Source organism: Prinia subflava, chromosome 3 (genome assembly GCF_021018805.1).
Source record: "Prinia subflava isolate CZ2003 ecotype Zambia chromosome 3, Cam_Psub_1.2, whole genome shotgun sequence".
Taxonomy (NCBI): Eukaryota; Metazoa; Chordata; class Aves; order Passeriformes; family Cisticolidae; genus Prinia; species Prinia subflava.
Window position 1 is genome coordinate 17,654,102 of NC_086249.1, and position 26,688 is coordinate 17,680,789.

Consider the following 26,688-nt stretch of genomic DNA (forward strand, 5'->3'; position numbering starts at 1 on the left):
GAGCAGAGAAGGCTGAGGGGTGACTTCATCACAGTCTACAGCTTCTTTTGGGAGGCAGCAGCAGGGGAGAAGGAAAAATATTTCATAAAAAAAAAGTAAAGGCTTTTATCTGTAGTTTTGAAAACCAGGAGGCTGTGCTAACAGATTTTTTCTGGTTTTCCGCAAGGAACCACACAATCTTGTCATTTTCACTTCTTGTATCAGCAAGGAAAGGAGCTGCAGCATGGGGAATGCTGTTCTTATTTGTGACTCTTAAATTTTCATTTGAGTAATGAAGAGAGTCTGCCAAAGTGGTCATTAAGATGCTGTCTTAAGATATGTTCAAGGCCTTGCTTAGTAACCATTTGTTCCCTTGAAATTTTAAAGCAGGGACTTCTGTATTATACTCAAATCATTAATACCAATTAAGTATTAATGCTCCCCCCCACACCTCCCCATCTTATAAGAGTTGTATGGGTCTGGTTCAGCTTTCCTATTTTAGGGCTATTTTGTGTTGTATAAAAACAGTACAACATAGTCAGGATTAAATATTGTCTGCCTCTGCTTTTTCTCCATCCAGCTGGAATCAGAGTTCTTTTTTTTAGATTTGGTTTCTAAAATATTTCCAGACTAAGACAAAACAGGGAACTGCTTTAGCTAAATAGCTAAATAGCTGCTTCTTTGCAACTGGGGAGGAGGTTTAACAGCAACATAGTGCATTCATTCGTTCATTCATTCATTCATTCATTCATTCATTCATTCATTTATTCCATCAGATTACTCTGTTCCACCTTTCTAAACTAAAACTGTGACTTAGTAGCTCCAGAACTGAAGTCACACATTTGCAAGAACCTAAGCAATAAGAACTCTGTTTAGAATTCTACTGCTGCTTTTTTTCATCTTTTTTCAAAACTACAGCAACAGGTGACTGTAATTTCAAAATAGCAAATTAAAAGCATAATTATACCACAGCAAATCCATTATCAGAGATTAGTCTAGTTCTTGTCAGCCCCATTCCCAAAGAGAAGTCTTGATTGTAAATAATGTCATGATAATAAAGTATGCAATTCCTATGGCTAGGGGCATGTAACTAACTTTTCCAGGCAAATCCTTTGAACATGGGAAGTCAAGACCCCTCTTTACTTGGACTGGTGTGAAGGGACATAATTAGCCATCACTGTATTGTTTTAATTCACATTCTGTCAGTTCAGGTCCTTAAAGAGTGTTGTCCATTCAACAGAGGTGTTTCCTCTGTTGGAAGAGTTTAACAGCTTCCATATGATCCATTTTTCAAACCTTCAGTCTATCTGTAGGGAAATTTCAGACCTGAGGGTCTGTTGGCGAAACTGCCTTAGGCAAGGGCTCCTTTAGCACTCCTGCCCATTCCCTTGGCCAGGATTGCAACTTTGGGATTGCAGAATTTCCAGTTGTCCACCCACCTCTGACATAAAAAACCCCAGCAGGTAAGAAGTCATTGACGTCATGGAGCATTCTTTCCACCTTTTTTTTTCTCATGCTTTCTGCTGTGTGGAAGGTCTAGAGCCAGTTTAACTTTTTATTCAGGGGTGTGTGTAAACCTCCTGTGTTCAGGGTCGCTCTCGAGCCTCGTTCACAACATACAGTGGATGGTCATCTCTTGCTGTTGTGGTCAATGCCAATGTTTTGGCAAACAACTGGCATTCTGTGCTTCCTGCCATGGTATGTCTGCTTCTCACTGTTCCCCCTTCTCCTCTGGAAATATAAGGTAAACTCTTCTTTGTGGTGTGTGCACAGTTTCTCTTTGTGAAGATACAAGAGCAGTAACAACTGGCTTATGAGTGGCAGAAGTTTCTGTATCCTCTGCCCTCCTGTTATGCAAGATGCTGCTCTAATTTTCTGTTTTATGTTGGTTCCTGTTACAAGTTGAATTTTTAACATTATGATGACAGAGCTAAAGCTACCATGCAGTGCTGGGAATGACCCATGAAATATATGGAACAGAGAGCTTCTGAACTCACACACGCTGTCATATACTTGAATATAATTGTAAACAAATAAAGAAACCCATTGATAAAGCAGGATAAATTTTCAGAGCAAGAGGAAAATGAGTACCCCATGGTGGCAGTCAATACTTTGCTGTTTATTCAAAACAGGCTCCATCTGTAGCTTTGGAAAGTGAGAACATATTTTCCACGTTTAAGTATAGAAATGATAGTGACAATGATGCTGACAATGATGGTTTGTGACATTCTTCATACCTCCACATTTATCATTTATCTAAATGTGCATGCTTATGGTCTGCTCAAAAGCAGACTGTACTTACCAGTGACTTTTTGATTACTTCAGGGCTCTGTGAAGATTACATTAATCCAATTTGATAATTTGCCTGTTTCAATAAGCTGCTATCAGAATTGGTCAAGTTTATGGAGTTGTGGAGCCGCTCGCAAAGTTTGAAATATAATTGAATGTGCTGGGTCTTGTCATTGTAGGACAACAAACACCACACCATGGTTATGTGTGATCCAAAGGATCTCAAGGCAAATGGCTGGCTAGGAACTTGGGCTGCCTGAGAAGGAATCAAATCTGTGCTGCCTCTCACCTGTTTTTTGACTGCATAAGTGGGAATTAACATAGAAGTAAAGGGAGATCATCAGATTCAAGATGAAATTCCCCCAGGAATTTCTTTGTGAAGTGGTGTGGAACACCAGGAACCAGGTTTCAGGAGTCAGCAGAACTGCTGAGAGCTTGGATATGTGAAACAGGGACGTCAAAGGGATAGATTGACATGGCTGTTGAGATTTGGGACAGAGAATATATGAGTATTTTGTTTGAATTATAAGTGTTGCAAACACTTATGCATCTATCTAATACATCTATCCAATGTTTCTTATGTTGGCTTGAAGTGAGAAGGATCATGGTTTCTGCACAAAATTGAGGCTTAAGGCAGTTAGGATGAGAGACATGATGGCTTCTGTCAGCTCTTCTGTTTCCTGAAACAAGAGCTGGCTTTTCATTGAGTTAGTTTTGCACTCTGCAAATCTGAGCTCAGTTAATATATGCCTGGAGGCATACACGGGCTTTTGAGATGCTTCTGCAGATTCCAGTTTAAAAAAAAAAAAACAAAAACCAACCCTTGAATGGAAAATGTCCAAACTGAAGATATTTCAGCCTGCAAGCAAATTTTATGCAAATTAGTCAGTAGGCATGAATGACTGTCTTGCACTGTTGGTGGTCTTGGCAAGCCAGGAATAATGTTGGGAATGGCTGTTGTCCCGTGTCTGACGACACGGGTGGAACATACCCCCTTCTGGTTGCTGCACTGTCTTTGGCCCATATATAGTAGCTCTAGCAATCAGATGGGAGCTTGGCTGATGCTTTCAGTAGGTCTGGGACAGGGCAGCTCCGTCTCTTGCGGTATGAGCAGCTCAGCAGACATGCATGAGCTGCCTAATGACACACTGCTGCAAAGGCTCAGTTACGGTGCTTGTTTGGCAAGGAAGATATAATTAATAATGTCATTGCATAAAAGTCAGCTGTTCAGTACTCATGCTAGCTGCCAAATGTTACACGATGCAGATTCAGAAATATTTTATCCATCTGCCAGTGCTTTCAAATCATTCTGGCAAGGTTTGTATTTCTATTTTAAACTGTGTAAAGGGAAATTGCTCTCATTCTCTCAGTGCTAAGGATGGTGCAAGCTTTACCCTACCTACTTTTAGAGAAATAGACTAGGGGAAGAAAATTGTTAGAGGTCATCACAGATGTATCATTTAGTGTTTAACAGGGACTGGATATATGCTAGAGTGATTCTGATAGCATTTTTTGGGAGGGGGGAAGAAGTGGTGCATCTCAGGATCAAATAATGTGTGCATTCAGGAAACATTCCACAAGAAATCCTGAAATAAATTTATCACTTCGTATTGTTAGACTGTGGGAATTTTTGGTTTACACCTTCCATTAATGTTGTGGAACAAGTAAATGTCATTTTCTATTAAGTACTGCTACTTTGCTGTGCTAGGTATGGAAATTTTATTTATGCAACTTTGATTATTTTTCTTTATTTGAAAAAACCCACAGAGTCTTTCATCTATGTGTCCCCTTTTTCTTCGCACATATGAGTGATTATAGCCTACAGTGTTCCCTTAGTTAATAATGGCATAATGGAACAATCAGTTGGAGTTTTCCCTCTTCTTCTGTTCCTGACTGTGTTGGTTTAGCAACCATGTTGGTTTTCCTTTTAGTGTGTGTTAATAAAATTATCTTTGTAACCTTTAAGTTCAGCTTGTTTTGCCTTTTTCTCCTAATCCTGTCTCACAGCAAAAAACCCCAAACATTTACACCACTACACTAAATTTAGTAAAGAGAAACAGAGGTGAACATGAAACCACTACACTGATCATACCTGTAATCCCAGCTTTTAAACTGGTCCTTATGGCCACAGCCAGTCCTTTAATGTCAGACAAGTAAGTTAAGCAAGTGAGATCTCTTAACTAGTAGAATTATATATAAAGCAATGATTAAAGATCTAAATTTTTTATGCAGAAAATTATTTACTTTGTTACTTTTATTCTCACTAGGCAGTACAAGCTTTGCTGTCCCATATGTAACCTCACCTCAGCAGTCCCTATTACTAGGGACAGACAGGAACCTGTGAGGTAGGACTGCAAAATCATCACAGTTACGCCTGGGACAAAAATATCTGAGCAAACTGCAACAGTGCTGTTCTGGCAGTGAGAGAGGAGCCTAACAGACCACAGTGTCTGAAGAGCCAGCATGGACTAATGTCTTTACTGTTACTCCCAGGTTACTGCTTTTTATGGAAATATTTTTCCTCGTTTGTTATAGCAGGGTGAATTTGCATGTGATACTCATTTCATGCTGCTATTTTGACCGTGGCATGAAGAGATATTGTTCCATTGCTACTGCAGTGTGAATCCTTACAGCATCTGCTCTGTTACCTCTGTGCCCTTCTAGCACAACTCCTGCTGGAGATGGGCTTTTCTTAAAATAAAGAGGAAAGTGAAAATAGTTTTTGTTTTTGAAAAGGCAAAGGACATAAGTGCACATGAAGAATTACTAGAATTCCTTCATGCGCTGCCAAGAGAGTCCTCTCTGCTTCTTGCTACTTATTAATTAGCATTCTAAGCTAGAGGAGAAAAAAATATACCCTTTAATTCAACTCTATTTAACTTCTTTTGAAAAACTAACCTCATTCCAAATCTTCGCAACTTATTTCATTACTATCATCTCTGAAAATGCAAGTTAAATAAAACCATACAAGGAGTGGATACTTACTGTCAATTTCTGCAAAGAAGGCAAAGGAAAAACTTGTGGAAGACTTAGCAGCTGGAAGCAAAGCTTGACTGAAAGACTAAACCAGTTTTTGAAAGCCTAAACCAGCAGTAGCTTTCATTTCAGATTATTCCTTTGGTTCTTCTCAACACCTATTTTATTTAGCATTGAAAAACTGGCTGCTGAAAAAGCAGGCAGACTTGCCTGCTATTTTTGAGCATATAGAGAATGAGGTATTAGCATATAAGAGTGACAGTTTCTGCATTTGTACAGAGTTTGGTCATGAGAAATATTCAGTTCTTTAACTATAGGTAACACTGCCACTGTTAAATAAATCCATTTAAAATGAAAACTATGATGATTTCTTGGTAAGAAACCATCCCCTTTTCTTTATTCATACAGCACATTAAACATGGTACTGTGTGACTAATAGTGTATAGTTTTGAAATGTTGGTTTGTGGCTTTTGATTGAGTGCCAATTTCTACCAAAAGTCAGTGAGCAACAAAAGATGACTTAGTGTATAGAAACAAATTCTCTTCCTGCCTGACAAAAAGATGCAAAAATTATCTATAGAAAGAAGCTGAGTTTCAGGTACAAAGGCAATGCAGGTTAAAATGGATGACTTAGTCAAAATTTCTTGCAGTTGAAATGATGATGCAAGCTGATATTTTAAATATCAGTGACTTAAATCAATCTGCATTTACCCTGACCTGTTGGAAAAGCACTTTTGAGAACAGAGATCACTTCCATAGGTTCCTGGGAGAAGTAGCAAAATGTTTCTTTTTCCACTTCTGAGGAATGGTCAGATCTTTCTCCAGCTGTCTCTGCTGCAGTGCATGGCTGTTCATAGTCTTGTGGTCAGAGTAGACAAAGCTGGATTTTGTCGCTGGAGTGCAGATCTGTGAGTCTTTTAAACATATATAGTCCTGTGCTCTTGTTTTCATTCGGTACTCAGTTTACAGGCTCTTTCAAACTGTTGAGCAGTTCCTCATTCACCTCTCTCCTAAAGCAGATGGACAGACGAGTTGTGCCTCTTGCAGGTGGCTGAACTGCCTTGGAAATGCAAGGTAGATGTGAAGCCAGGGTGATACTAAGTCATACAAGAGCATGCTAATCCATGGGAGATGATGTTAGTTGCTGCAACAGGGATCACTTTTTTTCCTTGAACCCAGCAAATGCAAACAGTAAACTTAAATAACAGGTGGTTTGAGAAAAAATGCTCTGACTCTACACAGGAGTAGAGGGCTATTCACAATCTAGCAATTTTTTTCCTTTTTCTTCTTTTATTTTTGTTGCCTTCCATTTTGTAGCTAAGAGGTGTGTTCAAGTGTAATCTGAATTGCATAGAAAAGCATGAGCTAGGAGCTCGTGAGGGCAAGGCACAGGGCTCAGGCCTCAGTCAGACATGCATTGGGAACAGCAAAGCAATTGCTGCACAGAGTTCTGTATTCCTGTAGTGTGTCTGATGTCAGAGGATAATTGGAGAAACATGTCAGCACATATGAAGACAGATTGGGAGTTAGATTTGGTCTTTCCTGACTTGAAGGTCTTGCTGAATGGATTTCACAATGCAATAATAACAGAAGGCCACTTGAGCTTCTCTTTGATGTATGTGGTTAAAGAGATGGATGCATATAGGAAGGTAGGTGAGCAAAGACTGTGGTTTTGAGTGTTCCAGCTAAAGCAAGAGCTATTTCAGTTTGTGGAATGGGAAGTATTTTTTGAAAGCTTTCTGGATAGAGACTGGAAAGGTCAAAATCCATGGCTGTCTCTCTGCTGGGAGATTATTTTAGTCAATGTGTTCATGTAACCCATGTTTGTATTGAAATCTATAGCACAGCCTGCAGTTTAGGATTACCTGTATTTGCCAGTGAGATACCTTGTGTGAGGCAAGTCAGTACTGGGATATGATATAAGAAAATCACCCCAGAATGATTTTATCATGGCAAGCATCACAATGCAGGCAGATTACACTGCACAGATTTACAGTCAGCAGCTGGAGCTTAATTATGGATTCTACAGACCTGGTAAAGGAAACTCAAGATTCATATATTCACAGGATATCTTTACTCTGTAAGAAGGTAACCAGTTGCAGCAAATGCATTTAATGACACATCCCTCTGATATAAGTAGAACTGCTTTTTTCTGTTTATTTAAATGCTGCCACTCCTACAGATTTGGAGATTTTGTTTATGTGTTGCTTACGCTTTCACATGTGGCTCCTGGCAACTCTTTTTTCCATCTTCTACCTTCCTGTGCTTTTCAGATTGTGAACTCTTCATGGGCTGCATAATCCATTAAAGTATTGGCATGTGAATGACAGACCTATCTTGGTGTGCCCTTGCAGGAAGAACAAGTTGCTCAGGGCCTTTCTGGTAGCTCTTACTGTTTAGCTCAAAATACAGCATCTCATGGGTTTTGACTACAGAGAGGCCCAGTTTAGTTTCAGGTGAGTTCCTTCTGCTTTAACCAAAATATAAACATGATGTGGAGATGGTTTTTCATGGGCTGACAAGAAACTCATGAAGTTCAACAAGGGAAGATGCAAAGTGGGGAGGAACAACCCCATGCACCACTATGTGCTGGGCCCACCTGGCTGGAAAGCAGCTTGGCAGAAAAGGATCTGGGAATTCTGGTGTATAGCAGATTGAACAGGAGCCAGCAATGTGTCCTTACTGCAAAGAAGGCCAACAGTGTCCTTGGCTGCATTAGGAGTGCTCCAAGTAGGTCAAGAAAAGGTGACCCTTCTCCTTTATTCAACTCTGGTGAGGCCACACGTGGAGTTCTGGGCTTCCCTGTCCCAGATAGACATGGACATAATGGAATGAATCAAAGGGCCACTAAGATGATGAAATATCTCTCCTATGAGGGAAGGCTGACTGAACCAGGACTGTTTAGCCTGGACAAGACAGGGATCTAACTAATGTATGCAAATAGTTGACAGGAGGGTGTAAAGAAAACCAAGCCAAGGTTTTTTCAGTGGTGACCTGTGACAGTACAAGAGGCAGTGGACAAAAACTGAACATCAGGAAACACTTATTTTACTGTGAGGGTGAAGAAGTTGTGGATTCTGTGTCATTGAAGGTATTCAGGTCCTGGGCAACTGATTCTAGGTGGCCCTATTTGAGCAGTAGGGTTGGTCCAGATGACCTTCAGAGATCCCTTCCAACCTCAACTGGTGTGTGATTCTGTGATTCATCTTTGTGCCATTTTGAGTATGTTGTCTGCGCATAATCGCAGATAATTCTCAGGTCTAAATATAGTAAATGAGCAGTCTCAGCACAACTCAAGGTCCCTCCAGACTGGCTTTAATGCATAAAGACTGATGACTTGGCAAACCCATGTGGGAAAGGACATTCCAGGTATACCAGGCTTGAAAGCAAGACCAGAGACAAAATTGTAAGAAGTTGAAGATCAATAGACCTCTGACTTTGGAAGTTGCCATTTCTGGACAGCTGAATTGGTGCTGTGCAAGCCAATCACTAAAAGCATAGAAGGTTATCTACCATAAGACATAAAGTATTCAAACTGATGTTGACAGCTCCATCATCTGTTGTCATGCAGAGCTGTATAAACAAACACATTTCCACATAGTGGGTGTTATGAATTGTCACCTTCCAGAGAATCCACCAGTCCTGTTACATGCCTGCTGAGGTATCCTGTGGCAGCCAGTAAAGACAAGTAAGCATACTTCCTTCAGAGTAAACTCAGCTGGTTTTGGTAAAAGACTAGATGTTTTTGGAGGCTGCGTACAGCCATGCATTCCCACTGGCTTCATAGAGAAGAAACATCATTCAGAGAAAAAATGCACATCAGAGGGAAAATGGTGGTGATGGGTTCGGGCTTAGAATGAGTTTAGCCTGAAATGGTTTGGGTTTTTCTCAAGAAAAACGAAAAACTTCATTTTGATGAAAAGTCTTCTGGTTTTTGAGCTTTAAACTCACAAAGTTATCCAAATAGAATTTTTGGAGCTTGTAGTTATATTTTACTCAATTTTAGACTTTTTATACTTTTTATGGCTCCAAAGGCCTCAGCTATCCACATGGCTTGCATATATCTGTCCTTATAAAGCCTTCAAACCCATCATTAGTATTGAAGAATAAGCTTGCTAGAACGGCTTCCAGTAGCTAGGATTGAACATTAGTTTACCCATGGAAACTGTGGGCCAAAATACAGAAACACAAAATGTCACTGAGAAGAGGAGCATCAAGACGATCCAGGGAGTGAAAGACTGCCACTCAGAAAATACTCTTAGTGAGGAGTGATCCTTTGATTCCCAAGCTCATGAAGGTAACTGGCATAACTAAAACTAGGTATGGCTTACCTCTTGAAGGATTCTCTGCTCAAAGATTGTAGACACTACAAAAGTACCATGCAAATAAGAAAAAAAAATCACAAAAAAGTGCAATATGTGGGGTAATAAGATGGAAATGCTGTTTGTATTTCATACTCTGTGTATGCTCTTTTTTATTCCCAAGCTTTTCCCTGATTTCTTCTGGTGCTTCAATTGTTTGCTTTTCCTCATAAGGATGTTTTAATTAGAGAAAGAAGATACCTCTATAGGGTCTAGAAGTGTTATTTTCTAATCTTCCAGATGGGGAATGTTGTATTTCAGAAGTAATAGAAGGCTTTTGACTCACTTAAGTCACAGTACTTACATGCAATAATGTCTTGTTAATGGCTAATTTATATATAGTGTCCAGACTGATGGAAAAAATGAAAAGATGGGTATGAGACCCCAAATGCAATTTATACTTTTTTACACAAAGTCTCATCCCATTAGAACTGAACTACGTTTTATTTCTATCTGAATGACTTGTGTTACTTGTAAAGGTAGAATACAGATAGTTTCAGAGCTCCAAATCGTCCTGCATTGTGAAGTGGGGTATGTTCCAATTCTAGTTCCATCTGATCCATGTTTGGCAACACAGCTTTGCAGTTTTATGCCACAAGTTTAAAGGCAACCATACGTGTATGTGTGAATGACCTCTGTCTCTGCTTGTGGGCTGCGTAGGGTGCTGTTACCCACACGTGCATATCCAAAATGAACACCGCTTCTAGCTGGCATGAGTCTTTTTCTGAAAGTGTGCATATTTACACAGGCAGCCCAGGTTGATGAGATTTTAAAGTGCCTTCGGAAATGCATGAAATTACAGGATGGAGAAATTCTAACCGTTTTGCCAACAGTAGGGACTTGAATTGAGGTCTCCTGTGTAAGTTGCTGAAGCTTTCCATGCAGTGGAGTAAGACTTCTTACAGAAGTTTGTTTATGCCTTTGTTTGATCCTTGAGTCATCTCCCACTCAAAGGCAATACTACCCTAAATGTAGAAGTTAATCTTCAGGGAAATTAGGCTTTTGCTGGGGAATAACCTGAAAACGTGTGTATTTCTCTTCATCATGGATAAAATTTTTGTATCCCGACAGTTTCATTTGAGAGTTTCATTTGAGTTTCATTATTAGAGTTTGAAAATATGAAGACACATTTGTCATTAGCAGGTGTTAAATTAGACAATCCCATAGCTACAGAATATATCCATAGATTGCCGACTAAGGCAGCTGACTTTGGTGAAAACTGAAGTAATGTAACATCACAATTGTGCTTGTAGATGTAAAGAGTAGCTATATGTAGTCTTGTGTTAGGTTCTGACCAGTTAGTATTTTATTCATAAGAAAGTTGGATGATAGGAAGGGCAATGAATCCTTTGTTTGGAATAAATATATTTAAAATAGGGAGAGTAGTAAGTCATTGTCTGTGACTGTATTTTCTTGGTTTTCTTCTCAGTGGTTAACCATTAAGTACTTCTGAGACCAGAATAAGTGTGTCTGGTAGCTTGGCCTTAGAAACAGAGGAATCAGAGATTACTGGAAAGTATGACCTGGGCTTACTAAAAGAACAGTCTCCTCTAACTGAATTTTTTTTCTTGATAAATTACTTACAGGTGACCTGCAGAGATGGAAGGAAAAAGTGCTTAGGGGCCGTTCACTTGTGAGTAAAGAATTAGAGGCAGGGAAATGGGAGGTATTTCTAGGCCATATTTGAAGGATTTAATTCATTCCATCTGTTAAATTTTTTAGTCAAGCATGTGTCCAAACCACAAACAAATACTAACTTGGATAAGAAAAAATCAAACCTAGTGCATTTACTTCTAGAGATGACCTTTGGGGATAACTTTCACTGTATATCATGACTAGCTCGAAGTGGTTGTCTATTTTGGATATCTGCATAATGCAATGGATGAAATTCCATTAACAGTCTTATGTTTTTTTCAGTAGAACGCAATTTACATTTTAATGAATTCTGCAGGGACAGAAATAAAACTGAAGATGTGATTGGGTAGGGGATACAGATCCTTAGAGGAAGCCTGCTGAATAAACTCCAGCTTTACTAGATGCTAGAGAATCCACACATGAGCAAATTGTTTTACATGCCCTCTAAGAGGGCAAGCATTAATGGAGGTTAGTTCACAATGGATCAGAAAGCCGAGGTTCCAATCATAAGTCACAAATCTGAGGGAATCCACATTTCAGTACATCTTCTGTGGCAAAGTCATTTGCTTTTTACAGGCCACAGTCAAATGAGTATGAGTTGTTGAGGACATATTTCTCTCCTGTAAACTAAAATGGATAAATCAATCTGAGGAACTGCTGAAGTTTTCTTCTGCATGTGGAAGGAATCACGCATAGGAAATACTACATTGATTTGGTGTTGGCATGAAATACTTTAGCCCTTAAGAGTAATCTCACTGCATCATAACCAGATGAAGCTTGTGGGCACAGATTTTTGTTCCTTACAGAATTTGATCACTGCTTTCTTTTTCTGTGTGCGTATGAATCAGTTAGATAATGATTTTCTCAAATGCTGCTGCTAGTATCTGTGTGTTGTTAGAAGTACTTGAGTAAAATGTGATCATGAAACTGGGCTTTTCCCTTTTGTTTCTGCTGTTTGGTACATTTATTTTGGCTTTCCCATATTTGAAAGTGGCAGAACAGAGATAAGAGCCTGGGAGATGTCCTATGTGATGCTGTGGCTAAAGCTTTTTTAATCTTCTCCTGAAACATTTTGTAATGAAGTGTGCTTTTTGTTATCTTCATTGATTGTTGAAAGGGTTTTTTAAACTGCAGTCAGCTATGTTTTTAAGTAAAAGCACAAAGTAAAACAAAATAATTTTGAGTGCAAAGCTGTAGTCAAGTGAGCATGAGTTATTGAGGATATATTTCCCTCAACATAGTTAACACTCGTTAATTTACTTGCTGCTGCTTCTGGTAGCAAGAAAGCATTCAGTACACTTTGTACGTCTTGTTAACACAAAAGTTAGAGGAAATTGTTATATGCTGCTGCCACTGATCTGGCAATTACCTGCTCTGATAATTGCTGAATTTTATTTGACTTGCAAAATGAAATGCATTTACTCCTCTCAGTTTGATTGGTGTAAAAACTCTGTACCTGTTCTGATCTGTGCGGAAGTGGATATGAACAGATGTATCAGAGCATGAACAGTGGGATGGAACTGTCTTCTGTAGTTCCAGTTCCTCCAGCTGTGTCCACTGCAGTCTTATCAGCATGTTCACATGGAATGCTGTCAGAAAATCAGTGTTGGCTCACTGAAGGAGAGGGAAGGGTGAGCCAGCACCACTCTCACTGAGTCTTCCTTACTTCTGGTAGTATTTTTTGTGAGCCTTATCCAGCCCCAAAAATGAGAACATATGGTCTGCAGAGAACCTACAGAAACGAAGTGATTATATGTGTTACAGTGGAAATCAAGACCTGTAACTTTACAGATTGTACAGCAAGTTAATTTCATTCAAGACACTTTTTAGATATTTTTGAATATGTAAATTTCTGCTAGGGTCCTGCAACTGCTTTTGTCTTTGGGAAGACAAAAGTGCAAAGTGCAACTGGACTCCAGTGGGAAGCAATTTTCTCTGCTTCCCATCAGGTTCAGTTAGATGGTTAAAGGTGCAGAAAATACAGAATGTCTGCCACCTGAAATATTTCATCCACTGGTCAAGTTAGCAGACTGAACATGTGGTAGGGAAAAGACAACCTAAACTGCAGATAAGCCTGCGACTCCTTGCATTCTTCCCTAGGCATCAGGGACATCAGGGGTCCTTGTGATATGTACTGCCTACTGTAACCCCCTCACTGAAGTGTATGAAGTTATTTTGCTAGTTGTGAATCCGAAGGGCATTGAAATTTTCTTTGCTAACCTAATTCCTCCTCAGTCTGGCTTCATCCTTAGTGGAAAGAGGAGATACAGCTTATCTTCCACTTTGCATATGGCCTTGTTTGTCCTCCTTGTTTGTTCTAGTTCCTTTCACTCACCTTTTCTAGGGTGTTTACATTTACCTCCTTCCAATTCTTTTGAAATCACTGCATCACAAACTGTGCTGTCTGTTTTATTAGCAGTGCCTGTCAGAAGACTAAATAAATAAACATCATGATGCTCATTTGTTTGGTACAGTAATTGCCGGAACTGTTTACAGAGCTATTTACAGAGATGGTTGCTAGACATCGTTTTGTCCCAGTCTAATTTTCCAGCATTTCAGATACCAAAGTAACATCACAGCTCCTATCTGGCAACAGTGGCTTCTTTCCTAACTCTTCTGATACAAAGATTGTTTCATCCTGGTATATGAAAAAAAACCCAACACCATAATAGTGATAAAACAGCCCCATGTCTTTCTCACTCTGGTAGTAGCTGGACCATGGAGGTTAATCAACACAGAACACCTGACCTCAGTACTCCTTTTACTAAACCATTCTGGCATCTGTTTCTCTGCAGGTTCCTTCTTCTTGTAGGGAGTTTGGCATGAACATATTGTTAAAATATTCTAGATATGAACTGGAACATTTCCTTTTTCTTCCTTGCTTCCACAATAAGTGTTCCTCATTCTTCTTTCAGACAAGTCAGTGAAAGCTTTTAAAATGTGTTTTCTTGGAAGTGATGCACAACTCAAAGACAATTTGCAGCATGCATCTGTATTTGTTAAATGGTCTAATGCTACTGTCCCATGTTTGTCTTGGGATAGCAAAGGCATTTGTTAAATCTGTAGCTGGCTGAATTTTCTTACTGAATATTCATGTTTCTTCTTGAGCCAGTGCGATTGCCTGTTCTTCATTTCCCTAAGACAGCTCTCTGGATGGGAGGGAAAAGTGAGATTCAGTTAACTGAGGCGTCATCTGCCGACTGTGATGCTTCTAACTCTTCTCACTGTGGCACATGGCTGCTCTCCTACCCCTTTTTATTTGTCTGGCCCCTTTATTATGCCAACCCTTGTTAGTCTCTATGAAGAGAATTAGGCTTAGCCTTGTAGCATTTCCAGCAACCTGCAGGTGAAAAGTTTCACTTGCCTGAGGATTTTTACATCTTGGAAAGTAACTAGAAAGAGATGATTCAGGCATTGGATGGATAACACATAAAATATTTTTAATTAAAGACCTCTTGACAGAGTATTTAACAATAAGTAGGAAGTGTTCCCAGTCCACTGGGAGGTGTTATTTTCTAGGTAGTAGCTTCAAAATAGACCTATTAATAGATAGGATAACTTCAAATATTACCAAAGAAATAGTAAATCTGCAGTGAATTAGTTTGAATACAACTTTTCTCTGGTTGATCTAATAGACTTACTGATTTTTTTTCCTAATGAGGGCTGAACAAAACTGTTCATCGTTTATTATCATTGCTATCTCCCTATTTGTTTATTATTACTATTTATTCTCATTGCTATTACAAAATCGCATTTCACTTTCAAGAAGAGCAGACAGTGCAGAGGGCAAAGAACTTGTTTGCCTGCGTTCACTCCTGCTGTCTATTTTATTTGAGTATTGCAGTGCTTATTCTACTGACAGCTTAAACAATACAAGATTATTAGGAACTGGAAGCCATGTTACAATCTAATGTGAAATAAGTAAAATTGGAGGTCAGTTTTATTTCTTAGTCAGTTGTCAGTGGTGCCAGATGTTGTGAATTAAAGAGGGGAGTGAATCCCCCAGAGTTTTGTGCTGTTTTAGCAAGCAAATTGGCCAAGAGTAAAATGCTTGTAAGTCTAACAAGTATCAGGCTTACTTCACACATACACAGTGAACTGGTTTACAAATAACTTTTGAAGATAGTTTCTTCACACTCATACCTTGCATCTTTTCTGAGAAGTGCCTCCAACAGCTGAAAGAGAAGGATACAGGTGGATTTGCAGAATGTAGTGTAAGCCCTTTTTGAGCAGATAGAGAATGAAGTGTTTGAGATGCACAGTGTTCTTGCTTGTGGCCCGTACTACATCTTCAAGAGAGTATCTTAAGTCACAGTAACTTCTTTGGGGCTGGATAGGTGCTCAGTCCTTTTACAGAAATTTGGATGAGGATTGCTGACTGTTGCCTCACCACGAGTCCTTCGAACATCTGATTTGTTTCGTTTTGTTTTGTTTTTTCCTGCTGCTTTTATTTGGTATTAAGAGATATAGTAGAATTAAGCAGCTGTGGTTAAAATAAACAAAGCGGATAAAGCAGCTTCAGGAGAATTGGCTCAGGAAAAAGGAGACAGATTAACAACATGTGACCAGCAGAGGTGCCTAGATTCCACAGAGTTATGCCAGTGGGTGCTAAGCATTGCAAATGTATATTTGATGGATTGACCAGAATCTGATTGTGCTCCTTGCTGGGCAGAAACTGTCCATGAATAAGTAGTAGGGGCTTCCATCTCAGAAATGAATACTGCAGGTGCATGCCCCTGCATTTGTGCAAATATAGAACAAATGAATTTAGCATATAATTTTAAACAACCACACAGTTCTGTTTTAAGAAGGCTTTATTGCAGTTGCTCTAAAACTAGAGCACTGAGGGAACTCAACTGATCATGATTACAGTTGTTTTTCTCTCTACTCTCAATGGAATAAAATATGATTTCCTGTCTCCTCTGATACATTTCCCTTGGGGTTTTTGTATACTGGAATTTGGACTGTTTGTTACTCTGAAAACTATCTTGGTAAAACTGTCTCTTCCTGTTGACATCTATGAATATTGTTGAAAACTTTCCTTCTAATTTTCAAAGCTTTGAGTGCTGGTGAATCAAATGGTTTTGGAAAGAGGTTTTAATAATGAGGCAAAGCAAATTTATTAGCCATATCATGGTTGCTAACATGCACAAGTCTTGTACTTTGTTATGCTTATTGAGGGATTAGTAATTGCAGTTAAATATTCTTCAAATTTTTCTAAGAACTGGGAGAGCAAAATTCAGCTCTCTTTCTGTTCTGCAGGTCAAATGGGATGAAATGGCAACACACATTTGTTTTTGTGCTCAAACTCTGACCTGAGTGTTTCTGTGGAAGAATGAATTCAGGAGATCTCTCTGTCTGGCTTGTTTTCAGATTGGATTTTTACTTCAAATGAAATTAACTGTATGGAAATAAATAGGAAAATAAAATAAATAAAGTAATTTTTAAATCATTGCAGATTTCCATTTTGTAAGTAATGATTTTACATAGGGGAAAGCCCTAAATTTACATCTCCTGACAAGCCGTTTCAAAAAGTGGTGCATTAAGAGACAGCCTTGTAATTTGGTGCCTGTTTTCAGTTTGAAGTCTGTAGATAGGGTCATTTGCAGGAATTAAAGAGAGACTGCGTTTAATCCCCCAACTTTGCATTTCAGAAAGATCTCTTTTCAGCTATGTGTGTTTAGGAAATAGGGCTTAATGCTCAGAAGTGCTTTGTTAGGCTGATGGATTCTCATTCATTATGATGAATTGCTTAGAGAATTTTTCAGCTCTTATCCCCATGCTTACTAATGAGAAAACGGTTTAATGTGAAGATTATGTATAATGCTTTGTTGCTATATTTTAAATGAGCTATTATTGTCAGTCTGTTATCAAGGACAGCATAACTGTGCATTCTAATATATGCATAAAGTTAGTGTTTCTGTAGGAACCACAAGTCCTTTATGGGCTTTCTGAATTATACAGCCTTTAAAAATTATACAGCCTTTATGAATTTTATGTTAAATATCCTTCCAATGAGGTCTCCTCTGTGGAGTGACTGCATATTTCCTTCTTCTATACTAGTTGTTCTCTGGATTTTATATATTTTGTCTTTGACTTTTTGAACTCTCTTTTGTCTTTGATGTTTTTCCATCCATCAAATGAGTGGTTAGGGCCCTGCCAGTCCTTCTGATTTCAGGAGTTTTCGTATTTGATGTATAATTTTTTTTCTAATACTAGTTTCAAATTTCTGCCTCCATTCTCCTTCATGCCCTCTGAGTTTAACTATCACTTAACTGTGTTGTATACATTTTGATCCTTCTTCATACATCATCTCTGAATCCTCTTCAAATGTTCAGTCTTTTTTGCCCATTACACTTTGGGTGTTGTGACATATACACAAAAAGATGATAATGCTGACAGTGGCACTACTAAATCTGACCTTTCACAGCTGTGGGCAGAGACAATTTTGTTGTTTTTTGCTTTGTTGCCTTTGTGCATGCCACTCAAAATAGCTGTGAAGTTTTGGGAGAAGAACTATTTCAGTCCAAAGTAATGCCTCATTTGTTTTGACTGTTCTTTTGCATCAGCTTTTCCCAAATCATTTTGCAGGAAGTCTGTATTTGAAATCTCATTCTACAGGTTATGCTCCTTTAAATTAATCCTTGGTTTCCTTTCTACATTTCTACTGCTACATTTCTCCACGCTTAGTTTTAAATACTGACAATTTATCACCTAGAAAATTCATTAATGAGGTGTTTATCCCCAAATTATTAATGACAACTATTAGAAAGTCAGGGCTGTGCTTGTCTTGGACACGAGCTGTGAATAATTGAGTGAGTTTATTCCTTACCTGTTCAGGTGGACACTGGGTACTGCAGGGGGAAAAAGGGTGAGTATGTGTGCATAGTGGAGAATATAGCTGGAATATAGCTATTAATTGATACCTGAGAGCTTATCTCCTAACAGAATAATGGAAGAGGTAGGAAGGGAGATGTTGAGATTCATATCCTCTGCTGTCCCTTGCTTGAGCAGAGTCACCCAGAACAGAGAGTGTAGAGACTCTCTAGTCTACAACAGACTGTAGAGTATCTAGTCATGTTTGGAATATCTCCACGGAAGCTCCTCAGCCTCTCTGGAAACATTACTACAAGTGTTTGGTCCCCCTTGCAGGTCTTGTATCGAATTTTGTGTCTTAATCTGTGGTCATCCTGACCTGTCACTGAGCACTCAGAAGAGGAGAGCAGCTCCCTGTTCTTCAGTGCCTTTTATTAGGTATTTATACAGATCAGTAAGAACCCCCTGAGCCTCTTCTTTTTGAAAACAAACAGCCCCAGCCCCCTCAGCCTCTGAAGAGGCTCCTTTCTCTTACTGATATTCACCAATGTCTGTCCTGTATTGGGGAGAACTGGACGCAGCATTCCGGTTGTGCTGGATTCACTGGTGTTGAGTAGGGGGAAAGGTTAACACTCAAAACTGCCAGACATTCTTCCTAGTGCAGCCCTGGGTGCTGCAGGCCTTCTTTGTTTTGAGGTTCTGGTCACCTTGTTGTCCACCAGGACTCCAGGCCCTCTGCTGGAGAGCTGCTTCCCAGCCTCTCAGCCCATGGTGTGTCCTGGTGCACAAGGTCATTCCTCCCCGGGTGTAGGACTCTGTATTCCACCTTGTTGAACTTCCTAAGATGTTTTCTCTGCCTAATTCTTCATCCAGCCCAGGTGTCTGTGAGGGGCAGCTCTGCCATCTGCTGTGTCAGCTACTCGAGTTTGTCTACAAACTTGCTGAGGGAACATTCTGTCCCATCATCCAGGTCATTAATGAAGAGGTTAAACAGCATTGGCCCAGTAGGTGGAGTCTGTAAGCCTTGGGCACATCTCAGCCTGTCTGTGTCCATCATCTTTCTGTTCCCCGTCCACCTTCCTGAAGTCTTCCCCCACTTCAGACATGTCAGGGCTTGTTCTGCAGTCTGATAAAGTGGGAGACAACAAAACAGCCTTTTACTGTTGTTTATGTTTACACTTGAATTATTTATTTCATTATCTCTTACTAAAGAATGTTTTGTCTATTTTATAACTGTTTTCAGCTAATCACAGAGCAGTGGCATTTGTTAAATGTAAACAAAATGCCATCCCGGCCATAAAATGTACAGGCACTGGAGGCACACACAAGTGTGCTGATTCCCCAGCACGCCAAGAGAGATCTCCCCATAGGGCTCCCACAGGAAAGAGATTTCATGTGTTCATTAGAAATGACATGGTTGCTATATTTTTTACAAATTAGGAAGAACATGGTAGCTGAGGAAATTATAAAATCATAGAAATGTTGCTTGACAGGAATCTCTGCAAGTTATACCAAGTGGTGCTGCTGCTAGTGCTAGCTCAGGTCAACCATGAGTCATGCCTGTAGCAAAGCATTGAAAACCTCAGTGACTGGAGATTTTGACACCTTCTTGGTAACTTTTTCCAGTGCTGTACTCATTTCTCAGTGAAAGTTTCTCCTAAAGTGCAACTGGAAGTACCTGAGCTGCCCTTCAACTAAAGAGAAGTTTAAGCTGTCCTTGACAAACCATGCAAACCCAGGTCTTACAACTTTTACAGAACACATCCTTTATTGAAGACTCCAGAGTGACCAGGGAAGAGCATCCAAGCCAAAGCTTAAGGCTTCTGGGTGCGTATGTACACATTTCAAAAACACAGACTGATACAAGTGTCAGATTTTAATGCTCCTCAGGATAGCTCTCCCTCTGCTTGCTCCACAGAAGATCACAGTCTCTGATGCCTCTCTTTGTCAGGAGTTTGTCAGGACCATCCCAGGAGTACAGCTTGGGGGAATGACTCTAGAAAGATGATAAATGCTTTCTCTGGCAGATGGATTAAGGAAACACAGCATTTGCACAAATTCCAGTTCTGTACCTTCTATTACACACAGGCTGTCAGTACAGATCTTACAGAGCTAGACTCAAAGAAGACATCAAAATGATTTCTTTGTCTTCCATCAATGCTCGGTTCATAGGAATGTTGTAGAAGAGTTTAAATCTGCCACACTGTTGCAGCAGTAGCACTAAGTAGGTTTTATTTGAGTGTGTTCACCTACTTCCATACTCTATTCTCATTTTCTAATATATGGCTGCAGAACTTCTCAGGTGTTGGTGTCCTTGCTGTATTTTAGATCATATTTAGAAGATGATCTTGCTTTGCAAGAGACCTCTGAGATTGTCAGCTATTAAGTCCTAGTTTTGATTAATCCTGTGGATTATCTAGACAGTGCGGGAAAATTTATCTAATCTTACCTGAAAATCTCCTTTAAGCATGAGCCCTTTCCAGAGATAGATTAACCACTCAAATCCAGAGTTGGCAATTGCCATCCAAAAACTGAATTTCCAGAAAGCCTATCTCTGTTCTGGAGTGTGTTTTGAAGTGGTGGAAACCATGTAGTTCTCATCCCTGCCTCCTTCCAGAACACTTATTCTTATCTGTAATATATTAAGATACCATAAATGAAGGAGAGGGGAAAAATACTAAAAAATAAAAAACCCCAAAACACACAAAACCCCCCTTGAACCCCAGGATCAGAGTGAGAAGACTTTGCTGCTTCGTAAGGGTCATTGTCTACTTTATCTCATCTGCACACTGACTGGTCTGAGAGTCAGTTGGAGAAATGGTGATAGAGATAAAGATATAAATGGTGATAGAGAAATCTCTCTATCTTTAAACGAAGACCTGAGAAAGGTCACCTTTAGATTGTGGAACTTACCAAACAGAAGGATATTATTATTGGCAACTTTTCCAAAGTGTTGTGGACCCCAACAAATGGGAGGGTTTTAAGAGCCACTTAGACACTGAAAAACCTTTCTGTGCTAGGCTTTGGTGGTGCATTCTGCTTGTCCTCATGGCTTCTTCATGCTTGTCCTTTTGGTGCAGGTCATCTTCCTGTTGACTTTCTGTTTCAACAGAAGTCTGTCAATTCAGAGTGTCTTTTTGTCACCTGAAATCAGTTCTCAGCACTGACACTTTTTCTTTGGAGTCATGCTGTCAGTATTTCCTTGTAACAAACCTCCTGTGCTTTTTGCCATTTTATGGGGCCATATTTAAGCTGTACCGTGTATTTTTCATTGTATCATTTTTGCTTCAGGCAAGATCTCCTGGTCTAACACAGCACAGAGGAAGGTGGGGAGCTTTCCGTTCTCTGTAACTGGGCCATAGATGGCCCAGGGCATGTTATTCAAGGTGGAGTACAAACTGAGACACTTGCTTCTCTTTGTCCCTGGCGGTTGTCTCTCATTATTTGGTTTCTAAATGTCTCTGTTCTATTCCAGGTGTGTTAAGAGCTCTCCTGGTGTTTAAGCAGCATGAGAAAGTCTGATGTCAAGAACAAACTCTTTCTCTCACACACACCTATTTGTGCAGCTTTTCCATCACACCTTCTTTGCATGGGATGGAATAACTGCAGAAGTCAACAAGAATATGGCCTCATCCCTTTTCCTTTTGTTAGTGCCTTCCTTATCAGATTCCTTTTTCTGATGCTGTTCAATGACTTCAAGGGCAAGTCTGTCAATATTATTCAGTTAATAAACATTACCAGAATGGTATTTCCTACCCCTTCTTTACCCCAGCTTGTTGCCACTTGGTAGTTCTGTTGGATTCTGCACACATTATCTTACTCTTAGAAGCACAAAATATTATTATTTGTGTAAATGCTAAGAAACCACAAATGCTATTACCAATATCAAAAATTATCTAGCCCTCACTGACAATAGTGGGCACCATACTTGATTCTTGTAACCAGCTGTGGCATAATACATCAATTTACTTCTCAGCTGTGTGAAACAAAATCTACTACAATTGCTTGCTATTATTCCCCTTGTTCCTATTATTGGAAAGGACTGAAACACAGGCTGTTTGGTTTTCTTACTGACCTCTAGAGTTGTGAATATTTCATTCACATCCTGTCTAATAATTCCTCCTAGGCTAGATAATCCTGTGCATAATCTCCTTCTGTACAATATGTCAGTCTTGGCATACCTCTGACCATCTGTGTTGTCCTTTCCTGGGTCTTGTAAACGCTCCCTGTATCTTTTTATGGTTGAGGCAGCTAAACCTGGGTAAAATGCTCTTTGTGAAAGTTTGTATTGTTGTATTAGTTCACACAATGCTCAAAAATGCAGAATAGAATAAATAAGCCCCATTCCTATTCTAGTGATAGCATTTGTCAGGGAAAGGCTTGTTTTGGGGTTCCTTTCTCTCTGAGTTCATCTAGAGTTCTAACTTCCCTCAAAGCACTTGAGCCTCTTCATGTTTCCTAGAATGCTTTATGCTTTCTGGACACAGTGATTAAGACAGATATTGAGGTACTGAAGAGAATTCAAAGTATGGGAGAATCTGTGAGGAGCACTGGTGTTCCTTTTGCTTTTAAGCTCAAAATATGTGTACCATAGCGTGGATAAATTGCCCTATAAGTAAAAGTGATTGACTTTATGATAGTGTTCTGCAGTGACATAAACACCAGGGGAAGGAGAGATTTGATGGTTGCCTAGAGGATGATGATTTCTAATCATGAGAGGGAAACGAGCCAACATTTTTTGAGAAGAAAAATCCAGTGAAATTTATTACTCTGTTGAGCCATTTCTCTGGGGAAGGAATATCAGTGCCATCACTCTCACACAATTAAATACCAAGCAGCATATATTATTTAATTATATGGTGAAAAATGAATTAATAAGAGGACTTGATATATTCTTGCTGCTTTCACACTCCAAGATTCAGTTGTTCCTAACAGAAAGAAGTGTTTCCTGTGAGAATAAATAGATGTCAGAGCATTTTTGTAGTGTTCACATTGCATAAAAAATGAGACTGGTAGAGAATAAAGTGTCAGTGAAAGGTATTTTATTGCTAGAATCCTAGCCAGCTGTGGTTGGTATGGTTGTGTGCAATTAAGTCCCATGTCAGTGGAATTATTTGGGATTTTTAAAGAAGCACGAGTGAAAAAACTATTTGTCGTGGAACCTGAAGTTTAAAGCATAAATTTTAGTTTTATCAGTACTGCTATGCAGTAGAATGACAGAGAAAAAAACAGAGAAGAAAGCACAAAAATCGAGGAGCTGTGGAGAGAAGAAATTCGAAATTTGTCTTAAACTTTTAGTGCTATTTGGTATGGGATGCCACCTTGTGGAAGTTTTTAGGTCGCCATGTCTTTTATCAAATCTCTGACTCTTAACTCTCCAGGCACTAGAGAATCCCGATGACATAGATCAGCCTTTAACAGTCACTCTGTCACCTGATGTTTTATTTAACCTGAACTTCCAGTGTAATTTACGGGTGGAGAAATCTTACTTTGGGAGGTAGAAGGTGTGTGAAAAGAAGTTCTCTTAGTTTAGGAGTGAGCTGTTTCCAGAGCATGACCAGTGCTGACACTGTGGTATGATTGTGGTACTGCTCTCTTGCATGTTGTCAGAAAGCTCTGAACAGAACTGTAATCAAATTGTGCACTTTGGGGTGATAGCTCAATCACTACAACAGCTGGAAAGAAGTTACTCCATTACTGTCTTCAGCAGGACTTTAGAATTGCAGGAAGAAACAGCAAATATGGGTATGTCTGTAGCCTCAGTCAGCTGACATTCCACTTCATTTCACGTTGTAAAGGACTCTTCTCCTGGTGTGTTCATATGTCTGGCATTCTTCTCCAGAGTGGTCTGCCTTGGGACAGCAGAGGTGTGTTGCAAACCCATGAGACTCTTTTTTTGCAAACATTTCACATCAAGTGTCAATGCTTCTTCCCTGCTCAAAGCATTGTGGAAAGGGGAAGGTGCAGGTGAATGGTCTTCTGCCAAAAAGCAAAGTGTTTTGCTCCTGAGCTTACCAAAATACCTAATAATGTGGCTACCACAAGCAAGTGAAGAAATTATATGCCCTGTATGGAAGTGTATGTAGAGGGTTTCCTGAATTGAGACCCTCCCAAAGGGACATCTGTCGTGTTCTGCTTTCCAGCTTTGATTCCCCTTCTGCACTTGGTCCTTTTTTTGTCTTCATGTCCATCCCATGGAGCACATGTCTGTTTCCTGATTTCCTATGACTTGAAGGTAACTCTGCCTTCCCTCACTTAAGCAATTAGGTGCTTCTAACTTTTTCTAAGCAAACATAAGCATGAACCTTCTAGAGTAATTTCCTAGCCACCTTTCTCTAGACCAAATCTCTTTCAAGGATTGTGCTGCAGGATTTTTTCACATGGTAAAGAGATGCTGGTTAGTGCTTCTTTCTTCTATCTCTTTTGCTACGATCTCATAATTGGTGTTGGATTCTGAGGTGTGATTCTTTATGGGCTGAGCTTTGTGTTAATCATATGTACTCCTTTTTGTCATTTACTTGTCCTTCTGTAAGCCTTTTTCCCTGACCTTGCTCTTACCCCTGCCTTATCTATCTGCAATGATCTAGTGCTTTTGGCCCAATGATTCCAAAATTCATTGCACTCTTTCAAAACACTTGAGCTAGGGCTGTGATTTCTGAACTTTAATAGAGTATGAAAGTCCAAGAACATATTTGTGAATGACCTTTAAAGTGTGAATTCAGGATCTGATGGAAAGTTACACTGAACAATTTTGGTCTTTGGTAGAAACTTCTTTGGAAACATTTACAGTCTCATCCATGGAGTGTCATGAAGTCATTGATTAAAGTGCCATCAGCTAATGGCAATGGCAGCCCTGGCAGCTTAGAAATGCCATTTAATACCTTAAATGAATGTTGTGTAGTGAGAGCTGTTCCTGACCTCCTGAACCACTAAGCTCTCGGCCCCAGCAACTGCCTGCAGTTCTCATCTAGCGGTGGAAACAGCTGAATCACAGGGTGGATTCCTGAGTGAGCTTGAGGCACCAAAACCACAGCAATTCAAGGACAGAGCAGATGAAATTTAAAGCAGGACCAATAGGGCAGCTGATTCCATGAGCTGCAGAGAATTTAAACCTGTGGCCATGTCCACTGGATCCTGCAGCAGAATATCAGGAAGCTTTGGTTTTGCATCCCTCCACAGCTCTTTACCACTCCTAGTTCACACTGACCTTGCTGACATACCATGAAAGGCAATGAGAAATCAATTCAAGATCATTAAGTGGAGAGGACAAATTTGAGGGAAGAAGCAGAAGTCCTCTCCTGCCACATGTGTGTATGTTTTGCACCAGTCTTTTCATAGGGATAGCAGATGTTTGACTTTTTCCTGCTACACACACTCCTGTTGCAGCTTTATCCTGCTCTGTTACAGGACACAGACGTTGTGACATTTATCCATACTTGGTGATGCAAAGCTTCCCAAACCACTCTGTGGAGTTACTGTGTGTTGAGTTTTGGAAGCAGAGGTGTTTCCCAGTCTCCTTACAAGAACTGTGAACATTTCTTCTGTTACCCAATGCCTGTGTTACTCTGCTTCCCTGGGGAATGCCTGTGAGCATCTTGCATAAGGCTTAATCTTCCTCTAGATAATGTACCTAGAAATCTGATTTTGGTGACATTTTGTAAACACTAGCTATCAACGCTAAAGCTATGAGAACGCATACTAAAACCGAACTTGGCTACTGTGACTGGGCATTTTATGACAAATATTTACTGAAATGATGCTTTGGATTGTAAATTTCTCAGGACTTCCTTGTCTCACCTAGGATGAGGCAATACAGGGCAAATACAAAAATAAGTACAATGGAGCATTCTTTCAAATAATACTTTTTATTTTCATAGAGAAAAATTGCATTCGGTTGCTCTTGGGAGATCAGTGGGTAGCCCTGGTTTCATGTGCTAAGTCTCTCAGAAGAGAATTCTGCCATCCAGTGGCTTTTAAATAGAATGATAAATACAAGTGACATGACCGAGTCTAAGTAAGAACATAAAATTTCACTTTGTTTCAGCATCAAGTCACTGAGAGCATTACTGTAGAACTGTAGAACACTTTCCTGAGGACTTGCTTGTGGAATTCTTTCTTTTCAGAGTTTCAGGGGAAGGAGACAGTGAAACGTTAACAGTGAAACCTTTCTTTTGTTTGTCTCTTTGCAGTTATGTGGCTGTGGTCTGCTGGGCGTGGGCATCTGGCTGTCAGTGTCACAAGGGAACTTCGCCACATTCTCTCCCAGCTTTCCATCACTTTCAGCTGCCAACCTCGTCATTGCCATTGGCACAGTGATCATGGTGACCGGCTTCCTGGGCTGCCTAGGTGCTATCAAGGAAAACAAGTGCCTCCTGTTGAGCGTAAGACATTAATACTTCTTTTCACTAAGAACAGTGGCTGTTGCCTTGTTATTATTTGAATGACCAGTGCAAAATTGTGGCTCTCTGTGACATTGCCCTTGGCTTTCAGTCTTCTGGAGGCTTGCAGTATGACATCCCACAGCTTTGGTCACAGTGCTGTCAATGGTGTGCTGGCAAGTGTGTCCTTGTTACTATGTGCCCTAATGTATTAGGTAGCAAAGCAAGTTGCTATCAGTTATCTCTGAATGGTT

At 39.8% G+C, this 26,688-nt stretch overlaps 1 protein-coding gene across 3 annotated transcripts in view; it reads left to right on the plus strand.

Annotated features, from left to right (window-relative positions):
* The window catches only part of TSPAN9 (tetraspanin 9), a 169,617-nt gene that overhangs the window by 134,006 nt on the left and 8,923 nt on the right, over positions 1 to 26,688 (plus strand). For all 3 annotated transcript variants that reach the window (XM_063394103.1, XM_063394102.1, XM_063394101.1), the window contains one exon: positions 26,246 to 26,437. In XM_063394103.1, coding sequence (XP_063250173.1) covers positions 26,375 to 26,437 — 63 coding nt within the window. In that variant the 5' untranslated portion in view covers positions 26,246 to 26,374. The remainder of the gene's footprint in view (positions 1 to 26,245; positions 26,438 to 26,688) is intronic.